General features: G+C 46.7%; 1 protein-coding gene across 1 annotated transcript; it reads left to right on the forward strand.

Moving 5' to 3' along the window:
• Positions 1-13,867: 13,867 nt before the first annotated feature.
• Positions 13,868-21,494, forward strand: fibinb (fin bud initiation factor b). The gene has a single exon (XM_078085784.1). It carries the CDS (start codon positions 19,483-19,485, stop codon positions 20,104-20,106), a length of 624 nt encoding a protein of 207 aa, XP_077941910.1. The 5' UTR covers positions 13,868-19,482; the 3' UTR covers positions 20,107-21,494.
• Positions 21,495-22,233: the final 739 nt, after the last annotated feature.

The following is a 22,233-nucleotide window of genomic DNA, read 5'->3' on the forward strand; positions in this document are numbered from 1 at the left end:
AGTCACGCAGCCGCTTAATCCGAGCCGCGGATGGAGAGGCACTCAAAGCCGATGTGCTTCTGTGAGTTAACAGCAAGGAGTGGTTGTACTTGTTATGTTAATCAGTCGGAAAGTTCACATTCCCTCAAGTGGAACTTCAACATTCAGTAGATTTGAGTGCGGGCCTTTTTTTTTTTTTACCAGGTGTCACTAATAACACTAAGAGGGGCCTCGTTGTGGTCGGATGTGACAGTCGGCCTCATACGGAAATCAACCCACCATTCATTTTTTTTCTTGACATGAAAAAATGTCCCAAACAACTCGAAATACTAAAGTCATTGGTCCCCTTAAATATCTAAAATATCGGCACTTCGCCCCCCCTGCATTTCTACCGGAAACCCGATTATCTTTTAAAATAATTTGGATTTTTCTTACTTTTTCTAAAACAATCTCAGCATCCTCGCTGTACGCTCTGACTTCAAATCTGCTGCAGGAGCAGAAGCCTCCCCGTTCAGGTCCCGCGTTCCCCCCCCGTCGTCGTGAGCGAGTGACGTTGATCCCAAAACGGAGCTGCGGCGGGGCGCCTTAAACGAGGCTCAGCGCCACTGGAGCACACGGAGTTCCTCTCGCGCGGGCCCGTCGCCGGCGTTCACAGCAGCTAATGGGTTCACGCAGGCCTCATCGGGGACGTGAATAATGGAAGCGTCGGAAATCTTGTACGGAGGATAAACAGGCCTCAGACTTGAGTGTGAAACAAAAGTCTTCAAAAGCCATGAAAAAGTAAAAAGGTAAATGCATTATGAGGCGCTTCGCAACAGCGGAGCAGCACTTTTATGAGGCCTGATTCGTTGCGAGTTTCAGTGTCGGCGGATCTAGAGTCAGAACTCAGAAATCAGAAATTTTCACGGGGACACAAATTAGGATGCACAAAAACAATACAGCATTGTGGGCACGAGAGGCATCAAGACGTGTAGAATGAAGCGTTTGCGGAGCGCTTTCTGTTTTAGTTGTTTGTGTGGCCCTTAAAACGGAGAAGCTATTAATCAGATCGCAGCAACACGCAGAACGCAGATTGAAGTGTGCTCTTTTCAGATTGGAAGAAGAAGCATTGAATCATCAGACGTCTCTTTTTTCCTTGAGGATGATGTGTTTTTGGGATGAATGAAAGGAAGCGTTGCTCCTCTTCATGTGGAGGATTTAACGAGCGCCGCGTACCGTTGATGCGCGCGTGTAAATAAATCCCGAGCCTGGTTTGTTGACTCGTGGCAGAGTGAATAATGAGGGTGGAAATAGGGTTTGCCCTTTAAATAAATCTGGTTTTATTCATTTGCTCTTTCATATGTATTACTCATTCACGCACATGAGACCCTGAATTATCTCATTCATCCGTGCATAAATGTTTTTTGAAAAGTTACATCCGAAGTTGAATAGCAACGTGCAGCTCTTATGCTAACGCGCAGCATCGCTCCCGCGTGGCAGTAGATTTACACAGTAACGATCAATCAGCATGATGTGGAAACATGGATTACATCAGTTTCAGTCATTATCTCTATTGCCACATTGATAATACTCATCTGGTATAAAACAATCTGTTCTCATACACAAATTTGTATTATTCTCTCTGTTGCATTTATCCGGTTTGTTACAAGCAAACGGGAAACAACGCAGTCCGATTAGGCAACAGAACTACTACGTTACTACAGAAAACACGCTATTTGGAGTTAAAATAACTAATTGTATCACGAATCAACACTTTTACAGTATTCATACTTCCTCTTCTTGATTATTTTGCTAACAAACACAGAACAATGTTTGCACACACAATATTTATACTGGTAGAAATATTTGCACTGTTAGACACGTTTGCACCGTTGGCTGCGATCAGCGCGTTTCTTTGCTCCTGTTTCAAGAACCGCTTCACGACGTCGACGTAAAGGAGCTTTTTCACGGATCTGAGGCAGCTGCGATTATCAGACAGACTTAATTTGGGAATTGGCCGCGAGAGGGAAGATGCAGGAGCCTTAATGCTGTAACGGGAGGTGCACTGAGAGCGCGAATCTTCTGTTTGTACTCGAGGTTAATTCCGTCTGTTCAGATGCAGACGGGTGGAAAGGCTTGTCGCTCTGCGAGCGTTTGTGTGTCTGAGAAGAAAAAAAAAAGCTTTTTGATGATCTCTGCATCAGTTCACAGCTGTTTTAATTGAATCTGCAATTACACAATTTTGATGTTGAGTTAAAGTTTCATGATTTCCCTTTTTTCAGTAATTTCCCCTAAATGAGGCTCTCAGATGCTGGAGATAAACAGCAAAGTGTTTCCCCTGTTTGCTTGGCTCACGCCGAACAGAATCACTCTGAAAATCTTTGGAGAGGCACGATGATGAATCTCACACTGCGCCTGCTCTCACTTTACTTCCTCTGTTGTTGAGTCAAATCCAATGCGTGCTTTACTCTGGAGGTTTTAATGGGTTTTTCGCTCAGTAAGTGAAAATGAAATTCAGCAGCAGGAAAAGCACATTCAGCTCCGGGATCAACATGTAATCACACTCGAGGGGAGGGGGGAGGGGGGGGTCTGTGTTCGATAACACGCCGGTGACATTTGACCCCGGCACATCCGCGCTTCCATTCGGCTCTCGGGAAAGATTCCATCCATCAAACGTGCGTCAGTTTAGATTTGAAAAGCTCCGTGTTTTCGGGCAGAGACCGTCGCTCCGGGTGGGCAGCGGTTCTTCAGGCTTGTGGCTTTATTGCCGAACTACGAGTGCTCAGACTTTCATTACAGTCTGTCTGTGAGTCCATCATGAAGCCTCCGTGACACACACACACACACACGCATGTGTTTCCTGCGTGTCCGGGGAGGATGCTTCACTGTCACAGCTGAATTATCTCCTTCAGGTTTGTGCCACAGAGCCGTTGAGACCCAGAATGCAGCAGGGAATATTTTTAAATCTTAGACGCACAATGTGCACAATCTTACCTTTTAGATATATTTTCAAACCGACACGTCATAACACTTAACCTGCCGCCGTTACAACATAACAGGGAGGAGACAGCGGGGTCTAAAGTCTCAACGTGGAAAGTGATGTTCATCAACTCACAGCTCGGGACCTCAAGGCGGAACGCGAGGTGCAGCTCGGCGATGCGTGTCGAGGTTTCACAGCCGTGAGAATGTAATCGAATGAATTGCTAAACAGCCCAAAATGTTGTCTCTTCAAGAAGAACCGGCGGCATGACGGCGTCAGTACGTGACGCGCTGGACGCGTGTCCCCGGGAACGAAGCAGCCTGAAGGCTTTCAGGTGTAATCTGAAATCTGGGCGAGTGCACAGACTCTGCATCTGCTGCTGCTTCTCGCATTTTAAGTGAGGATCCTGTAACTGTTTACGCTGCTTGCATTATAGCAGTAAAATACACCGGAAGCAGCAGGTCAGACATGCACTCTGGCATAGTCTAGAAGGCCTTCATCATGAGGGACCCACGCTCAAAAGGCAGAAAGCTCTCACGATGAGCAATCATGATGTTATTCCAGCAAACACCAGAGAAGCAGCTCACGAGGTTCCTCTGAAAAACGTTGCTTGAACCGCGGCGATTTTTCATCCGGTCCTTAACCGATGCCGGTGGAGATGCTGAGTCACCGTGACACAGAGGCGTCTCACCGCTCTTACATTCATCATTCGTTGAAATTGCAAACCAGAAAAGCGGCTTCATCCCCCTCCGATGTCGGCACAGAATAACCCGCTTCATTAACGGAGGCCGAGAGACTCGTTCCCAGCGCGACGAAGGTTGAGGTAAACAGCGCTGGAGCGCCGCCAATAGAAAGGTCATCCTCTGCGGGGAGCCGGGGGACGCGTTGGTGTGACCTTTAATTATGCAAGCTAATAATACAACAGAAATCATTGTGCAAACACCTCATTTTAGCCGCGTCCTTTTCTCACATTCAATTCATAATCGTTAAAGCTGCTGTAATTGTTGAGCAGCTCGTTTAATCCACTCGGATCCAAGACAGGATTTCCTCTTTGTTTTGTCTTTTCCCAAGAAAAGAAACCCGCAGTGATGTCAAATCGACGTGTGAATAACTATGTGAACATAAATACGAAGGAAAAGCCTCTTATTTATTCAAATAAAACATCCTTTTATTGTTCGCTAATCCTGCAGTTCTGCAAAGTCCAGGTACCGGCCCAGTGATGCGGATCCACTCCCAAATGCCACGGCTCCTTCCTTTGGCCGGCGGCTCACCTTCCCGCCGAGTGCAGCGATAATCCAGACAAACGAACAAAAACCAGAAACACAATCTCGCCGTCGGGGGGGTAAATTAAGAGGTCGGAACAAAGCCAACAAGAAGCGTGCAGTGACTTTTTGCACCGAGCCACTGTGTGAAAGGTGCCGACATCGGAGTGGCTGCGGCCGAGGCGCGTCACGTGATCACCATGGACGAGCAGGTCGATGACTAAAGGGTTCTTCTCACCAAACACGCCTTCGGCCGGTGTTTGCGTCGTGAATCATCTCCGGCTGTGAGTGACAGGGATACAAAAACAACACTCTGTTATTGTGTGGAGGGTTTTTTCTTTTTTTTAATCATTTTTGTTTTCCTTTGGGACAAAAATCAACAGCAAACACGGTGGCTTTGAATTATTGTGCCAAACAGTCCATTTATCTGGATTCTTCCCCCAAAATACTTTTTTTAGACTGACGGCAAAGAAACACTTCCTGTGTCATGACTCAAAAAGATGAACTATCAAGCAGACATCCGCCAGACGCCATGAAATGAAGTGTTCTGTCCCGTTAACGGCGTTCATGTGACAGAAGAAAGGCTGTAATATCGCCTGACACAATATGCGCCTGTGAGCGTGTTTTGTTTGTTCTGGATAACTGGAACGAGGAATTGCATTTTGCTTTTAAATTTGAACGTCAGGAATGAGAGTTTGACAAAGCGAGCGAGTTATTTTGCATCGTTGCACAAAAACCAGAGAACTCGGCGTCCGCGCTGCATTCCGCATTTACGTAATCAAAACGTGATGCAGGCTAAAGGTCAACCGACATCTCTTACAGGAGCTACAATATTATAATTACCTTTCAGGATGACATGTTTATTTATTTTGATTTTGATGAGTAATCCCATTTATTAAAAGATGAGTTAATTAGGCCACCGGTGGCTTCGCATCAGGAGTCAAAGGCACACAAACGTCAGGTCGATTATGAAGAATTTGCTCGACAAACTGTCGCAGTAACTGAATGACTTATGAATAATGCAACGCGTCGCCCTCTGCGCCCGAAGGGGACGAACAAGCAAAAGGTGGCAGAATTTTTTAAAGAACATCGCAAGCGACTGAAGGGCCCGTTCGAGGTGGAGGAGGAAGACACAGTGAATCACAGCTTTACGGCTCGTTTGATTCTCCCCGGGAGTCTTGATTCATTCCGGCGGCGATGAGATGCATCTACCGCCACTAGATGTCAGCATCAGCCAACGCCTCCACCTGCGAGCGCTGCCTGCTGGCTGCACGCCGCGAGGCCCCCCGAGGTGACGCCGCGCACTGCACGGACCCTTTAGGAGGAGCAGCAGAGATCACAGGGACAACATGTGGCCCGTCTCGGGGGCCCACAGGTGGAGTCCAGTCTGAATGCACGCGGCTGCTGTTGTGTGAGATTTCCTTTTACTGATTGCAACCACTTCCCTGCCGGCCGCAAACACACTTTGAGATCTATCGCTTTCCATGAAGGGGAAAAAGAGGAGCATAAATCTACGCTGATGAAAAGGAATGGAAGCTTTACCGAAGCAGGGACGAGTTGGCCGGGCTCGAGGGGGGGGGGGGGGGGGGGGAGCACAGCGGGGTTCCCGAGCACAACGTTCTGCTTTGGTGGCTCACGAGGTGAAAACAATGAGCCAGTGACGCTCAGAAGAAGTGCAACGCAGCAATTATCCAAGTAGACGTGTAACACGCTGCCACGGAGGCACAGCGGCTGGAGAAAGCAAAAGAACACTGACAATAAACAGTTATTTAATTTAATTTAATTAAATTGTAATTGCTAACGTGGGTCTTTGTTAACAACGGATACCAACAGCTGCTGAGGTGTATTTCTAATGATTGCGCAGCATGCAATATCTCATGTGGCTCCATAATAATCCCCCCCTTGTTTTCACAACAGTGGGGTCATGGAGGATAATTGGCTGGTAGCCGGCGCCTTTATTTAACCCTTTAAATGCTCAACACTCGCGGTCCGGCGTGAGATGAACATGAAGAGACCAGGATTTCGATTTGAATATCAATCCTTGTTTTGCTGACTGATTTCATCCTCGGCCTCCAAAGACGTCTGGTTTTCTCTTTGTGCAACATTTTATAAAAGAGAACAGAAGGAAGCTGCACTTGCTAAACGGATGCAAAGATAATTTGATCACTGGGTCCATAAATTGTGCTGCTGAAGATGCACTTTGTTTGTCATAGTTGTTGTTGTTGTCGTTTTGGTGGCCGCGGCTGGCTGGTTAGCTTACTGGAGTGAGGTAGACGCACTTTGACCTCCGCGGAGTGGGCTAGTTAGCTAGCGAGCTAATTCCACCGCGCTTTATGCAGCAGGGAACATGAGACGCTGAAGCCGTTCTCGTGATCCATTTCCAGGCACGTCGCATTTGTTTGGGCTGCAATTAAAAAAAAAGAAAGGTTGATTCAACGTCGACCGGGATCGTTTCTCCTGCAGATGTTGACGGAAGGCGCTGCGGCGAAAGCAATGACCGTCCGAGCGAAATGACCTCCACACCAAACAAACAGCTCTCCAACCAGGGTAACGATAAAAGGAAGGAGATGTTTATTAAAATAAGCCAGTAACACTATGACAACGTTGAGGTTCAGCTCATTCACAGGGAGATTTACTGCTTTGGGCATCGGGGGGAAATCCATCGCTTGTCTCCAGTAACCGCCGTTAGATCTTCATGAAGTTTCAGCCGATAATTTAGCATTTAATACCGAGAAGAAGGCCGGCGGGATGAAAGCTCTGGCCTGTTTTTGTAGATTTACTGCAATGAGGAAGAGAAAGGCCACTGGCGAACCTCGCCGGGGATCTTTGATCTACCTCGACAATGCCTCAATGTTCACTTTCAGGAATATCTGCCCACTGATGAGATCATTGGCCATAAATGTTCTCTTGAGAAGCAGCCACGACCCAACGTGTCCAGGAAACGTCTCTAAGGCTCGATTTCTTCTGAGAACCTGCAGTCATTTGGTAAGAATTGGAAGGAGTTGCTTCGTCAGCACCTCTTCACTGTGGGAGAAGAGAGATGGAAAAACCACAATATTTACCTCATATGTTCCTCTTTACGGTTACCTCTGAAATCATGGCCATTAATTAGATGGATGGCTCCACATTCTGAAGGGTTCAACAAAGATGTTGTACTCAAGTGTTTAACATTTAAAGTCCAGATGGAGCCGAATCCCACTGAATGTGTCACAGGGTCACAGCTGTTCAGGGGCGGCTCTTTTTTCACCCTGTCTCATGCAACTATAGGAGGGAAAAGAAGTGAATGCTTCGTTGACCCCTTTGACCTTTACACAGCGCGCCTGTGCAGTTTGGATTATGTTCACCTATTATTTAAAGAGTTTGTCTTTTTGAGCCCCTAAAAACAACAACAACAACGATGGGAGAACTGATTCGACCGTGTGTTTATCTGCAGTAACATGAACTGTAAATGTTAGCGTGTCCGGCTAACCAGTCAACTAACAGACATACACAGGGCTGTAGTGGAGGGTAAACGCACGTAAACGCCGTTTACGCACCTCTGGAATTTTGGAAATAGCGTTTACGCACCTATAAATAGCGTTTACGCACCTCTAAGTGGCGTTTACGCACCTCAAAGTTCCCTGCGCCTTGTATTCTTCCGTTGGAATAATCCAAAATAAACTTGTTAATTAAGTAGATAAAACAATAATTCATTCATTTCAGTCGGCAAAATCTACAAATGCAAAGTTGAAAACCTACTTAGAGCAGTTTTATCAGGCTCCAGTATCCAGTTTACCATCAGAAACACTCCCACAGTCCATCCCCCTAAAAGGCCAAACAATATGAGCAAAAAGAGTGAGGACGTCCCTCCTCGTCCAGCACAATGTGGACATTAACGGCACAGACGTTGGACGAGGATGGGCCCACTCCCGCGGGCTCGGCGCCCGGGCAGACAATGTGGGCACTGACGGAGCCCCCGGCCCCCCCCCCGCCCCGCCGTTCATGCAGATCCAAAGGTTACCGCGCTGCCAACTTCCAAACAAATTGCTTACAGCGCGCGGAAAAGCATGCGCGCGCAGCGGCCCGGGATGAGCGCATGAACCGCTCCACTGCGCCGCGACCCGTCGCAGGCCCGACCAGTGTCGTTCCACTTATATAAGTGGTGCACGAGAGAGGCGACGGGTTCGGCGGAAAGCAGCGGCTAATCAACGGGGAGTTGTTCATGAAATTCTCCTTGGTGCTCTTCCAGACAGACACCTTGCAGGAGATTTTGGGGGTTGTAAATCCGGGAGTTATCTCAATTACCATCCATCAGGCGGAAGTTAAGTGTTTAACTGTTAAGTTAAAGCTCTGCACGCCGACTCCCGCCACCCGTGACCTTTCCCGCGAGCCTGATAAGTGTTCCTGTGTAATTACGTCCCGCGGACCCCTGCGCCGCGACAATGAAAACCCACCAGCTCTCATTAAAGGGCAGCCGAGGCTTATTCCAGGACCTTCAGCGCCTTAATTTAATGCGCCCCCCCCCCTCTCTCTTTAAAACGCCGGCTTTAGACAGTGATTCCCGAGGGAGAGCAAAGGGTCCCGCTTCCTTTGCCAAGAGGTAATTCCGTGTGCCAGCAGACGTGGAAATATAATGAGCCGCACCGAACCGATAGTTGTTGTCGCTGTCGGGGGGGGGGGGGGGGTCTTTGTACGATCCGATACAGGGGGCCGAGAGATGTGCGTAACGTCGCCCGACTTCAAGAGTCTGTTGGGATCACATTTCCTCAGTGAGGGAGGGGGCGTTGGGGGGGGGGGGGGGGGGTATTGTGCAGGCAAAATCATTCATAATGTTTACAGGACAATTCAAAAAGATGAATGAGCAATAATCCGAGAACCACCAAAGTTGCTCCTTCCTTTATAGTACGACCTGGATTCATAACAAAAGGATCTCTGTATGTTTTGAAACTGAATAAAGAAGCGTTCTCTGATTTTAGATTGATGGATCACTTTTATGGACTGCTGTTACAAAGTGAAAGTTTAAATTGTGTGGGCAAATTACGCAGCTTTCTTGAAGTCACCTAAATGACTTTTAAAACAAGACCTTTCAATCACATCCCATAATCCCTCATCCATAGAATTTGTTCTTCCCTCCTCTCTTTATTCTCAAAGCTCCTTCGTTGATACTTTTCACCGGACGTCCTCTGACTTTTTAATCATCACCTGACTGCGTCACACAGAAGGCACAAACGTTCCCGCGTTCCCTCGCCGGGCCCTGCAGACGTTTATCTGGCCTCTTTCCACTCCCTCCTGGCCTGCTAGTCAAAGTCCAACCAACAAACTAAATGGGCCTCTTTGTGTTTCCTGTTGCAGGTTTGATGAAGTGGCTGTCGGGACGTAAACTTGGACCGAAGCCTTTTCCCTTTAGCAACAGAACAGCTATCCCACTGTACTTTAGCGATTAATCCTTTTAAATCACTGTTTGTTTGAGTGTGAGGATGATCGATGAGCGAGGCTCATTTCCTGTTTTGTTAAAAAGTTTAGACTTTTAATGAATTTACCTCTCGCATCTCGCAGCTGTTTTATGTGTTTGAAAGCTCCAGATCAGGTTGCACCTCGTGGTGTGTTTTACAGTCATCTGTCTGCACGTCGACACACAGCAGCTGAAAGCTAGATGGTGCGTCTGCTCGGCGAGGTCATCCGCTGAGGCGAAGGAGACAGATCCCAGTAGGAACGCAGCAGGTCGAGACTCCAGTGAACGGGGAGCCTCTCTGAGCGGACAGAAGCTCTCGTTATCTCACTCAGGCAATCCGCCCCCCCCCCCCCCCCCCCCCCCGTGGAGCGTTTGGGCAGCGATGGGGCAGTCGGCTCAGTCTCATTCATGTGGAGCGCTGCTATTGGACTTTTGTGCTGGAAATGATTTTTGCTCCCGAAAAAAGGCTTTCGTGTACTGCGTTTTGCAGACGAGACGCTGTAAAAGCAAACTGACGCAAATCTTTTCTTTTTTTAACACGTTTGTTACGTAACCTTTTGTTTCCAGCAAATAAACACGTGGTTGCGTAAAGGTTACACACAAGTAGCACATAAAAACACAAACAAACTTAAAAATCAAGACAATAAAAATAACAAAAAGCCACAATAACCCTATTCAAAACCGTTCATTTAATGGCAGCAGTTAAAAACAAGGACCTCTTTGTTTTTCTCTCATTGTGTAACACTTCACCTTCTGATGGCTTTAAAATCCTATTTTTTACGATCCAAATGAATCATTTTAGAGCTCACGGTTCTGTCCACTTTCTTGCCTGAGACCTCATCAACCTGTCTGCTCTGGTTGCCGTGGCGACGGTCCCCGTGTGCCCAGCAACAAGACCCAAGCGGAGAGCTGCAGGAGAGATGGGGAATACAGATGTGTCCCCCTTGTGTCGCACATCAGCCGAGCGTCTCTTGCCGCGGTCACGGCCGTCCGACTCAATAAAAGCGGTCTGGCTTGGATTTGATCCACTGAGCTGAACGTATACTGTGTGGCTTTGGGGCTTTCCACACATTCACACATTCACATCAGCTCTGCCGACACGCTGTGGTGGAGTGAATCATCTCCCGGTTCAAACCTACTCGTGTTTCATTCTCCTGAAGATTCCAACTCATTCCGTCCTTTTTTTCACCTGATGCGTCGTGGAAAACTGTTCTAAACTGTTTGCAGAGGCCGTTGCGTGTCGTTCCAAAACGTTCGCGTTCAGCCAACAGCGTCTCGGGCACTAATGAGTGTTTGGATCCGGTGGGGTTGATTTCACCCTGAGTCGCCGCTCCGTCTCTTGCGTTCGTCGTTTCATACGTCATACCTACGGGGCTTTGTTTGTCTTAGCGTCCACAGCAATGCGGATCCTAAACATCCCGAAAGCGATGGTTTAAAAGAGGAGAATCGCTTCCGTGTGGTTTTCTTCTCTCCCAATTCTGGAAATGGTCCCAGTTTTCCCCTCTTCTCGCGTCCTTGCACAATCTAGAAAAGCAATCTGAAGCTGGGCAACAACGAACTGCCGCACAAAGTTGTCTTTTGTACCAGTTTGTTTTATCTAGTACCAAATTATTCACAGTGCATTGTTTAAATTGCTGTAACTTCAGTCAATATAAATGTCAACCGTTTAGGTACAAAATGAAACGAGGGTCAATGAGGACCGTTGGGTCATAATGCAGGAACCACCCTGAAGGCCCTTCGGTGGGCGTCACACTGATTTGCAATTCACAATATCACCAGAAACCAATTGACGGCCGGTGAACCCGGTGCTCTCGGATCCGGGTCGGGCGTCCGCCGCACCGGGCAGCGCCGGAAACAATTGAGTTGGTTCAAAGGTTCGATTTCCCGTTAAGCTCCTAAACTCCCGGCGCAGGTGGCGTCCCGTTTTCCACCGGGATGAATTACTGCCGGGATCAACGAGTGTTGTGGTCCTTTTGTTGTAGCCTCATTCATGGAGACGCCGTCCTCTGTGGTTGACGTTTCCTGCTACTGTGACATTTTATTCATGCTTTCTACTCACTGAACGTCTTCCAGGCTCTCCCGCCCTACGAGGCCAGAGATTGATCGATTGACTCGTTCGAGGACAAAATGAAACGTTTGATGAATAAGTAAAGTCTCTGCTGACTTCGGGGTCTTTCGGGTCTTTCTTCGGGCCTGTTTCTGTCTGATTGTAGCGTTCCACAGAGCCAGGTGGCTGATTCCAGATGTCGTTGGGATTTGGGGATTCAACGGGTTCCTCGTAAAACCCCCAAAAAGCCGAACGGCTTTCTACCAGGACAAAGGGCCCTAAATTGTGTCGCTGGAGAAAGCGAAAGCTCCATTTCGTTTGGATGTTTGTTATACTGCTTTTTAAACCTCCATCCAACAGGTTGCGTTCCCTTTGAACTGTTATGCTCTGGTTTTTATTTGGGTTGGAGAGATTCCTCCTCCTCCCTCATTGGTATTTGGTGCCCTGTCAGTTTTAGTACCAGCTGATCATGGTTTCATTCATTGGAATGGAAATACAGCTGCTTTTACTGCAGTTTATTCAGGACCAGATGCAGCGTACGATGATGTCATACTCCACATGGCAACAGGACCTTGAAGATAATTCCTTTGCCTGTAGATTCCCAAATAATAAAAACCATCTCTACTAATCTCTTTCACCTTGAAAGCCACGCGGATAAATGTGAGCATCTCGAGGGGATCCAGACCGGTGAGTCAACAACAAACAGGCAAACCGATCACACGCCGCCTCCGGGGGGGGGGGGGGGGGGGCGGCAAGCGTGCAAAGCAACGCTGACAATGACGCGATAAACGCGCCGCCCTCCGGATCTCTGCAGAGTTCGACTCCCGCTGCTGCGCAAGAGCCGCAATCAGCAGATTTGGCTCTCCGCGTTGGCTCGGTGACGGTTTCCATCAGAACTGCATCATAAAAGTTGCGCGGTGCAGAATTAACTCGCATGCCGTGTATGTTTATCTTTTTCCAGCTTTCCCGCAGCAGTGCATTATTCATGCTTCCCGAGTTTGACTACCGCCAAGTCCCCGAAGTCATTATCTGCTGAACGAGTGACGCAGGCCTGGACCGCATGTGAGAAGCATTATCATTGAGTGCTTGTTGTTCTCCTGATGTTACAAACACACCTCCGGTCCCCACGGCGCCCCCCGGGGGGAAGGTTCTATCACTAATGCCTGCTGTTCTCTCCCTCCAGACCAGATCCTCATTCTGCACCGCCTGCTTTTAGTCTTGGAAAAGAAATTTGCCAATTTTCTGATTTATATTTCCAAGGAAGACTTCCAGCGCACATATTGTTCCCTGTGGAGCAACGAGACCCATTAGATTACCAGACGACTGATGTCGTACCAGGGACTCTTCAAGGATCCGGCACACAGAGTACTGGCCCAATGACATCTCTGATCACCCGAGGAAGACGAGTGACGCAGGACTTCTTCCCCTGCAGCCGAGCGTCCAAACGTCCAAACAGAGCGGTTTGGATTGGGAGCGTTGTTGCTCCCATAGCTCCGTTAATTGAGTCAATTTGTCTTTTTAAGACGCAGTTGTCCTCCTGAATTAGTTGTGCACAACTGGAGATGTTTAACATGCATCCGGTTCTCATTTAGTCTGCTCACAAGTAATAATCATTTGGGTTATAATTAAATGTGACATCATTGGAAAAACAACCCAATGTGACACGCAGATAAAACTGCTGAGAGCAAAGAAATAGTCCCGATCTGGACTAATAGTAGTTGATACAAGTGCGTTTTTTTATCTCTGTATCCGATGAAGACAACTTCAATCAAGTCCAGGGGAGATGAAAAAATGTCCTTCGCTGTGATGCCAAAACCAGTTGTTACAGAACTAAACGTGCAACTGTGTGTTAAAGGCAGATGTCGAGAAAATAACAGACGTCCAGCGACTGCGTGTTGTTTTAAACGGGATGAATCATATTTGGCTTCGGGGGATTTGCTCCTCTGGTTAAGACAGCGGCACAGACAGAAACCTCAATTTTTCTCTGAAAAACGTTGAAATGCGAATGCCGTTCATCTCTCACAGGTCTCCTCGTAAATAAGGCTGGGAAAAAAAAAAAAAAAAAAAACCTCCGTCCTGAAATCCAGATCTTTCCTGGCGGGACGCCGGGTTTGGCGGCGGGGGGAGGATCGATCAAGCTGCTCCGTCCATCAGTCAACACTGTCTGCCTCCTCCACCCGGGGGGACGTGGAGCAGCAGCCCGCCAGCGGCCGCCGGGAAGGAGGCCGCGACCCCAGACACACGAGGGCTTGGGAGACTTCCGAGGACTCGACAGCCCTCGCGGACCAGGCTTTTTTTAGGATTTCAAATTCCAGAGAAGTCCAGAGAAAAAACGTTTGTGAGAAAACAAGATGCCCCAGATGTTAAACCTTGAGAAAGGCTTTTGGACCAAAGGTCGAACATTTCAGTCGATCCAGACGCTGGAGCGTCAGAACAATTAAACGGATTGGAAGTAAAATGTGCAGATGCGCTGGTGTCACCGCGTTACTATTTCTGCCCCCAACCAACAAACTCTGCAGATGTCCTGAGTGCTTTAGTCAGCGAGAAACAGCGTTTTCACAACAGGATTATTTAGGGCAACAACACATTTTTGTAAAAACAAAACCTGGATTCCTTTGGGGGGGCGAGCGATGACACCGTGTGACACAACCTCTGGCGCGGCGTCGACAGATATCAGTGGCTTGGAAAAGGGACAACATGGCGGAGTCTTGTTATTGGATGGATTCCGTGTGAGTCAGCGGAGGGAAGCGCAGCAGATGATCGCTAACGCGGATTCGGCGTCGCGACGTGCCGACGGCTGAGAAAGGAGACGTGATGCTGCACAGCGGCTACTGGAGGAGAAAGACGATGGACAAAGACGGGAGACGATCAGACGGCGTTAAAGTCCCACGTGTTTCACGACGCAGATTTCTACCAAACAATCTCAGGCTTTGACTTTCAAGATAAGGGCTGATTTAAACACTTATGTGGGAATAAATGGGAGAAAAGGATTGAGTGTTTTGTAGTTTACAGCTTAAACAACCTGTTTTAACTGTGAATTTACCCTTCAATGTAACATCTCCTTTTAAATCAAGTCAGAACCGGAGTTCACACACAGCGGGAAAAAAATACTAGATATGTTGTACTGAAGTACCACCCGTTACTGTCTTTTGTAATGACACGAACATTGTGCAGGCGAAGACGTTTGTTCTTTGTTTGTCATTATTTCAGGCTGAAAGGAAATAACTTCATTAGCTGGGCTGCTGGAGCAGAAGGAGAACGACACAAGGAGAGAAGAAGGAAAGCGAACGGAATAAATTTGGCAGAAGCAAACTTAACACAAAGAGTAAAACGTTATTGGAACCGCAAAAATCTAAAATTAATAATTAAATCCTACAAGAAATATTCAGTAATTGTCCACGGCCTGGGCCCCCCAATTATTATTTATTCATGTTATACATCATTATAAAGCTCTTTGTGTGCTACTCAGAATTTCCATATTTGCATATATTTTCCCACTGTGGCGTTAGATGGCAAAGGTCAAATTCTGTGTGGCCTCAGTGTCATCAAAGTTGCCTGCTACGTAGATTACAGCCTATAAGCCTGACAAAGATACATGACGGTCCTAACCCGGCTCATGGAATAAATATAAATATCACAATACAAAATAAGGGAGTAGGGAATCTGAAATAAGTCACATAAGTCAAACTGAACGTCAATCCACTCAGTAGTTGTTGAGATATTTCATTCTGGACTTCTGGACATTCTGGACACCGACATTCAACAAGTGTCTGTAGTCCCCCGTTGGTTCGCACACAGCTTTTTTTTGACTCTATTTGGTCAGCAGAACAGTGATATCCGTGGTATCTGTAGCAACCTGTCAATCACTGTGTAGATATGTGAATAACCGTAATAATTGTAACGTTCAGTCATCAAGACGTAAATGTAGAGCTAAATGTAGACTCTACATTTAACATTTAGATTTAACATTTAGATCTAACATTTACATTTAGATTTAACATTTAGATTTAACATTTAGATATAACATTAACATTTAGATTTAACATTTAGATATAGATTTAACATTTAGATTTAGATTTAACATTTAGATTTAACATTTAGATTTAACATTTACATTTAGATTTAACATTTACATATAACATTTAGATTTAACATTTACATATAACATTTAACATTTAGATTTAGATTTAACATTTATATTATTTAACAACTTTGTTACTGCCAAACATTATCCTTGGAAAAGTTATTGCATGAATGTACATGAATTTCTCTCTAAATGTTTGAAAAAGTGACATGTGAATATTGTCGTGCTTTTTTGTTCATATGATAATGCTAAATGTGGAAAAAATGCGCAGGATTTTAGAACGTGCAACATTTTACAAACGGCGCCCCATATGTAGATGTGTAGAACAAAGTGGAGTTGTTTTCTCATAGACGTCTATTGGGTCAGGATTCTTTTTCCAGGAAGAAGAGTCGCCCCCTGGTGGCCACTGGGAAGAACAGAAGTTGAGTAAACTGTAGCTGGACTGGAGTTGACATTGTTAAACAAGCTCTTTGGTTGCAGTGGAAAGGACATTTCCTCTGAGTGAAAGATTGCTGGAAGGACTCCGTTGTGTATGAACGGCTGCCTGTCTGAGACGTCCACCCACACCTACAGCTGAATGGTCCTAAAAGACCTCGACAGATCCAAAGGAACGATGCAACACGTCTGCTCGTATGGCAACATGGGAGATGATTTGTCCTGCAGCGTTCGTTTGTGTGTAAGCTTTGCCTGAAGGCTGGAACGGTTCTGCCGGGTCGAAACATGAAAGACGCGACCGGACAGCTGCAGGAAGGGAGAACCTCTCAGCTGGAGGAGACACTGTTAGACACACCAAACGAAAGTCCACTGCTGATGGTTTTACTGATGCATAGTTTCTCCAGCGGATGTAATAGCTCCCGGCCCACAATCCGCCTGGAGATACAAATGACCCGGCCGAGCAGGAGGAACAACTGCTAATGGAAAAGGATAAGAATGAATATTGGAAGGTCTCTTTGTGTCAGTCTGGGATGCTGAACAAACGCTCCTAAAAGTCTGTGTGATTTATGATGTCACTGCACGCCGGGTCTTCTGTTTGCTTTCGCGGCTCGCAGGATTTAGGGAGCGTGGTGCAAAGTGTGCCGTCCGGATAAATGTTCTATGAAACGTGACAAAGAAAATGTTCATTGGAGATTTTTTGATGATGTGAAATTGGGCTACTGAATGTTTTGAGTTTTCCAAAGACAAGGACACAAACTCTTAAGTTAGAACGGAGCACGTTGATGTGTTTTATTTATTATTAGCCTGGAACATGCATCCCTCCGCCGCGTTTACCCTTCTCTCTTTCCGCCTGCTTGTTTGTTTGTTTCTATTCCTCCCGTCTGCTCCCATTTGGACTTTTGCCTTCTGCTCTGAGCGTATTTCAAAGGGTTGGCTTTTATTTAGCCTGTTCTCTGCTTTCCGACACACAGACACCAGAAGCGTGACAACGAGTCGTAAACTCCAATAAACTCTTTTATTTATCACAGGAAGCAGGAACCTCTGAGTCCAGCTCAGTTTGGGGAAGCGGATGCTTTGACAAACTAGGATCCGATCCCAGATCGGTCCATTCAACTCACGGTTGGAAGTTGAAAATGTAGTTATGGATTGTTCAGGATTCCCTTTAATATCCAAAGCAATACTGCAGCAGCAGGACTTGAAAAAGTCAATTTAGACTTTAGTTCTCCTCTTCGAAATGATTCCATGTAAATGTAACTACCTAAAGAAAAGGGACTCACCCTAAAAACCGACATGACTTCATTTCCCCTTTATTTTTTTGGTCCGTCACCACATTGAAATTCTTTATTCAGCCTCAGATTCTCTCTCTTGGTTTCATTTTTTGGTGTTTTATTAAAAGTGGAGCTGCACTCATGCTGATGCGTATCAGTGTTGGAGCAGAGAAGTAAAATGTGAAACGGTGCGAGCAAAAGCCACACTGAGGCAGAAGAAAAGTGCTCTTTCAATTATTCTTATAATTGAGTTTAGATTCAGAGATTATACGAGCAGCAGAGCATTTCGCCACACGATGAATCGGATGATAAAGCATCGCAGACACTGGTTTTATGTAAGACTTATGTAACATAGTTACTCTGTTTTTGTATTTTACTTGATCAGAATCAAACTGACTTATTCAAGAGGAATTGGGCGAGATGTTTAATGAATTATTCGTACATGTAACCCCCCGACAAGTTGAGCTCTTTAAAACCGTTTTGCTCTGCTCCAGATTCATTCCTGCAGGTCACAAACCCTGACTGGTCGCTCACGCGGTGGAAAAAGCGAGAGCACGACTCCTCGGAGGAAGTCGATGGTGCAACGTCTTGCCGTTTCCACTGGAAAGATTGTGCGCATGCACGCGGAGTGGAATTGTGGTCTTTGGCAAATTAGATCACGGCTCGGCATGTCAGCGCTGGAGATATAAGATCACATTCGCTCCCCGCGGCAAGCGCTTTTTTTCGTGACTGAAGCGGCTTAAGCGCACTGGAAAAAGCAGTGAATGGCATTTCTTGGCTCGACGTATTAAAAATGTCTCTTCTGCCTTTTAACACTGTGTTGGGATTCTATTTCAATACTGGAAAATATTCCATTTGTTTTGCACTTCCTAAAAAGTTAAAACTATAATCAGTGCAGCAAAGGGAAAATCTGGACAAAGAGTAAATGGCAATTACCCAACAGGTGACCGTCACGTGTGTTTCTACTTCCTCTCAACCTGTAATTTAAGCCGACTAAATAACAGCTGCTCGGCGCGTTGAAAGGGAGCCCAGTGGACGTGTCCTCGTGTCTCCTCAGTGGACGTGTCCTCATGTCTCCTCCGAAGGCCAGACTTAGCTTTACAACGCGAGTTGCGCTCTTTTATGACGTTAAATAAAACAAAGGTCAATTGCAGAGTCAAAAAAAATGCAATTAAATCCAGTTAAAGTGGTTTTAGCTGGTGTGTTTTTACCGATGCACGAGAGGAAAGAGTGAATATTTCTTACAGAAAATAACTGATATTGCCTCATTTTCTGCAGGTTACATTTCGGCCGTGGAGCAAGAAGTATTCAGACATTTTACCGTAAATATGGTAATAACACACGTGCAGTTAACTAATGCTTTAACTAAGCATCACAAGTCTCACATCGTGTCCCTTTAACCAGTATAATTCACAGACCCGTTGCCTAATATAAAAGTCTAAGATGTCGTTCTGAAGTCGTGTGTTATAAAAGAGATTACAGAGCCTTGTGCTTCTCTTGCCTTTCAAGTGGTGTTCGCGCGACCACGTTGTTGATTTCTCCGTTTAAAAAAAAAAAAAAAAGCCCATTCTCACATATTCTAAAATAAACTTTACGCGAATCCACACCGGTCTTCAGAGGCTCCGTGAGGCGGTGCTGCTCGGGACCGAAGCCCCCCACTCCCCCCTCCTCCCCCCTTCTTAAAGTGACGGAGGGGCTGTAATTTGAGAGGAGGGGTATTATTAGCCTGAAGAGAAGAGACGTCCAGATGTTGCGTTCGCGGCGCGGAGCTACAATCAGATCCCAGCGTGTCTCCCCGGGCGGGGATGAAGCGGCCGGCTCGGTTAACGGGAACAAGTCACCCTGTTTAGGAAAAGAAGGAAAATACTTTTTGGTTGTAATTTCCATTCTTTCTTTTTTTTTTTTTTACAATTCGGACGAAGAGGATATTGACGTTTAAAGCGCGTCGGGGATCAAACGGGTCACCTTTTTTTTGCCGTCGGTACAGCCGGAGGTGGTCGGGGGACAAAGCGGCACCATGGCCCCGCTCCGCTGGCTCCTGTGCGCCGGCGTGCTCTCGCTGGCCCCGTGCGCAGCCTTCTTCCGCGGACCTCTCCAGCCGGAGATGTCCAACGGCACCTTCCACCACTACTTCGTGCCGGACGGCGACTACGAGGACAACGACGACCCGGAGAAGTGCCAGATGCTCTTCAAGATGACCGACGAGCGAAAGTGCGTCCTGGACGAGGACCGCGACGAGGTGATCCGGGACGACTTCTCCATCCTCAGGAGGCACGTCGAGGACGCGGCCCGCGTGCTGGAGGGCATCGGGAGGAGCATCTCCTACGACCTGGACGGGGAGGACAGCTACGGGCGGTACCTGCGCCGGGAGACCACGCAGATCGGCGAGGCCTTCGCCAACTCGGAGAAGTCGCTGCTGGAGCTGGAGGTGAAGTTCCGCCAGAGCCAGGAGAGCGAGCTGAAGGAGGAGCACCGGCTCAACGACGACTTCCTCAGCATGGTGGTGCACACGCGGGACGCCCTGGGGGACACGCTGGACGTCTCCGCGGGACTGAGGGACAAGCACGAGCTGCTGTCCCTGGTCATCCGCAGCCACGGCACCCGGCTGAGCAGACTGAAGAACGAGTACATGAAGCTGTGAGGGAGAGGAGTGGATGGAGGAGAAGAAGAAGAAGAAGAAGAAGAAGAAGAAGAAGAAGAAGAAGAAGAAGAAGAAGAAGAAGAAGCATCAGGGATGGAAACACACGTTTAAAGGGCCAGTTCAGCTGAAATACCGATAAAGCATCCAGTTCTTTGATTTGAAAAAAAATAACCAGTCCAAACATCTTACATTTTACTTCACTGGTATTTAGTTCTTGCTTTTCTCTCATCTTTGCTTTGTTTTTTTGTTTTTTTTCTCTGTCAAACAATCGGAGCACGGTGGCGTGTTTTAGGCGTGTAACCTCAGATAACCTTTGGCTTAATATGTCCAGGTCATGTGCAAAAAGTGGAAAGAAGGCAGCTTCCCCAAGGGCCCCCTCCCCAAAAAAGCCCCCTATATTCACTGCTCTTGAACTGTGTTCTGGTAATCTGGTGATTTACTACTTGGTTCTGGCATTATAACCTGGGCGCCCCGCCGTGTTTCGCAGAAGTCTTATGCAACAGAATCTGTTGCATACCTTTTATCGCTGTAGTCGGTTTTATACTCATGAGGTCAACAGAAGACCAAAAAAAAAAATGGATGAAAACTCCATAAATGTTCTTGGACGGATTAATGGCTTTCATTTCTGTAAGGGATACTATTAACAAAAAAAACCTGGGTTTATAAAACCAAAACGACCTCTGTATGAACTGCTAATGGTGAGAATTGAGTTGATGGTAATCTAAAGGAAGCCTTCCAGCCAGCAGATCATCAGGGCGAGAACAGGGGCCTTTCTCCACAACCCGTTCAGTCCTCTGTGACCGAACGCGCCGAGTGACGAGGGACCTCTGGGGACACTTTGGACACATTTGCACCGCCGGTGTGTCGGCGTCCGTGTTCAGCGGTGAGAGAATGCGTGTTGGTGGTTTATTTTCCGGGCCCCAAAAGTAGGACGAATGAGTTTCGCGTCGCATTGAGGGTCGGCTTTGTGTGGTAACCGTGACGACGTTTCAGAGAATATCCAAGAGTGTTTACATGTGGACACCGATGGTATTTCCTTTTGTCTGCTTCATCCGCCAGCAGGACAATTCTTTACGGCGCTAAAGGTTGTTTGACGTGTTTACTCGATTCCGCACAGGAAGTATAATCTTTGAAAATGTACAGTGTGATATAAGAAGTAAGCAAATACTGTGAGTGCCAATATCTTTATAAAAAAAACACACATATATATATATATAAATATATATTCATTGTTTAAGTAAAGTTATGAAATAGAGCCGCATATATACATTCAACTTTTTTTTAAAGATATGCGGCGAGTTGTAAAATCTTTGACGGATAAGACTGCAGGCAGCACTCGCCGGGTTGTGTTTTGTCTTCTTAAATAAACAGTTTGTGTTTGAAGAATAGTTTTGTGTTTGTTCGTCATTCAGCTCCTCTAGTCGCCTCCCAGGTAAAGGCCACATTGAAGCATTTCTCGTGGGGAAGAAGCCCGGACTCCCCAGGGGGGAGCGCTGCGACTGCACGTGCTCCATAATTACAAAGCGCCCCTTCGTGTTTGTGCTTTTCGGGTCTTTGAGGTCTGCTGTGGACGAAACGTACGGAACCTCTCGCGGTTGCTCTGAAGCGAGCTGTCGGTATTTACGAGGAGCCGAGGAGGACGTCAGGAAGTCGAGTTGTGGCGGCGCGACTCGCAAACAAGGAGACGTGTTTCTCGTGATCGTTTTGGGCCTGAAAAAGAGGTAGTACAGTGTGACGTTCTCCACTTGATACTTTGAGCCCACTGACACAAGGACACGTCAAACAAAGCCTTTGACCTGCCATCCGTGGGCAGGTCAAAGGTTTAACATTAACCCTTTGAGTATAATTTACAGGTTGTTAGAACAGAACCTCTGGAGGGTAAAACCAGCACATATAGAAGTTATTGACATGTAAAATGAAACAGGTAATCGCATTGATCCCCTTTCGCCCATTTTAATTTGCCACAAAAATAAAAATCAAGATGAAAACATTTAGTTGTGAAACACTGGATTCCAGAAATGACAGTTGCATTTAGGTTCTAATCTAATAATAATAATAATAATAAAATTATAATATTAATAATAATTACACGGGAAAGTGGACCGCGTGCTCAGTCAATGGTCCGTT

Source organism: Gasterosteus aculeatus, chromosome 12, assembly GCF_964276395.1.
Source record: "Gasterosteus aculeatus chromosome 12, fGasAcu3.hap1.1, whole genome shotgun sequence".
Classification (NCBI taxonomy): domain Eukaryota; kingdom Metazoa; phylum Chordata; class Actinopteri; order Perciformes; family Gasterosteidae; genus Gasterosteus; species Gasterosteus aculeatus.

What these genes read in the sequence shown, in the direction of transcription:
- fibinb (XM_078085784.1), top strand. Translation starts at nt 19,483, where the DNA reads ATGGCCCCGCTCCGCTGGCTCCTGTGCGCCGGCGTGCTCTCGCTGGCC.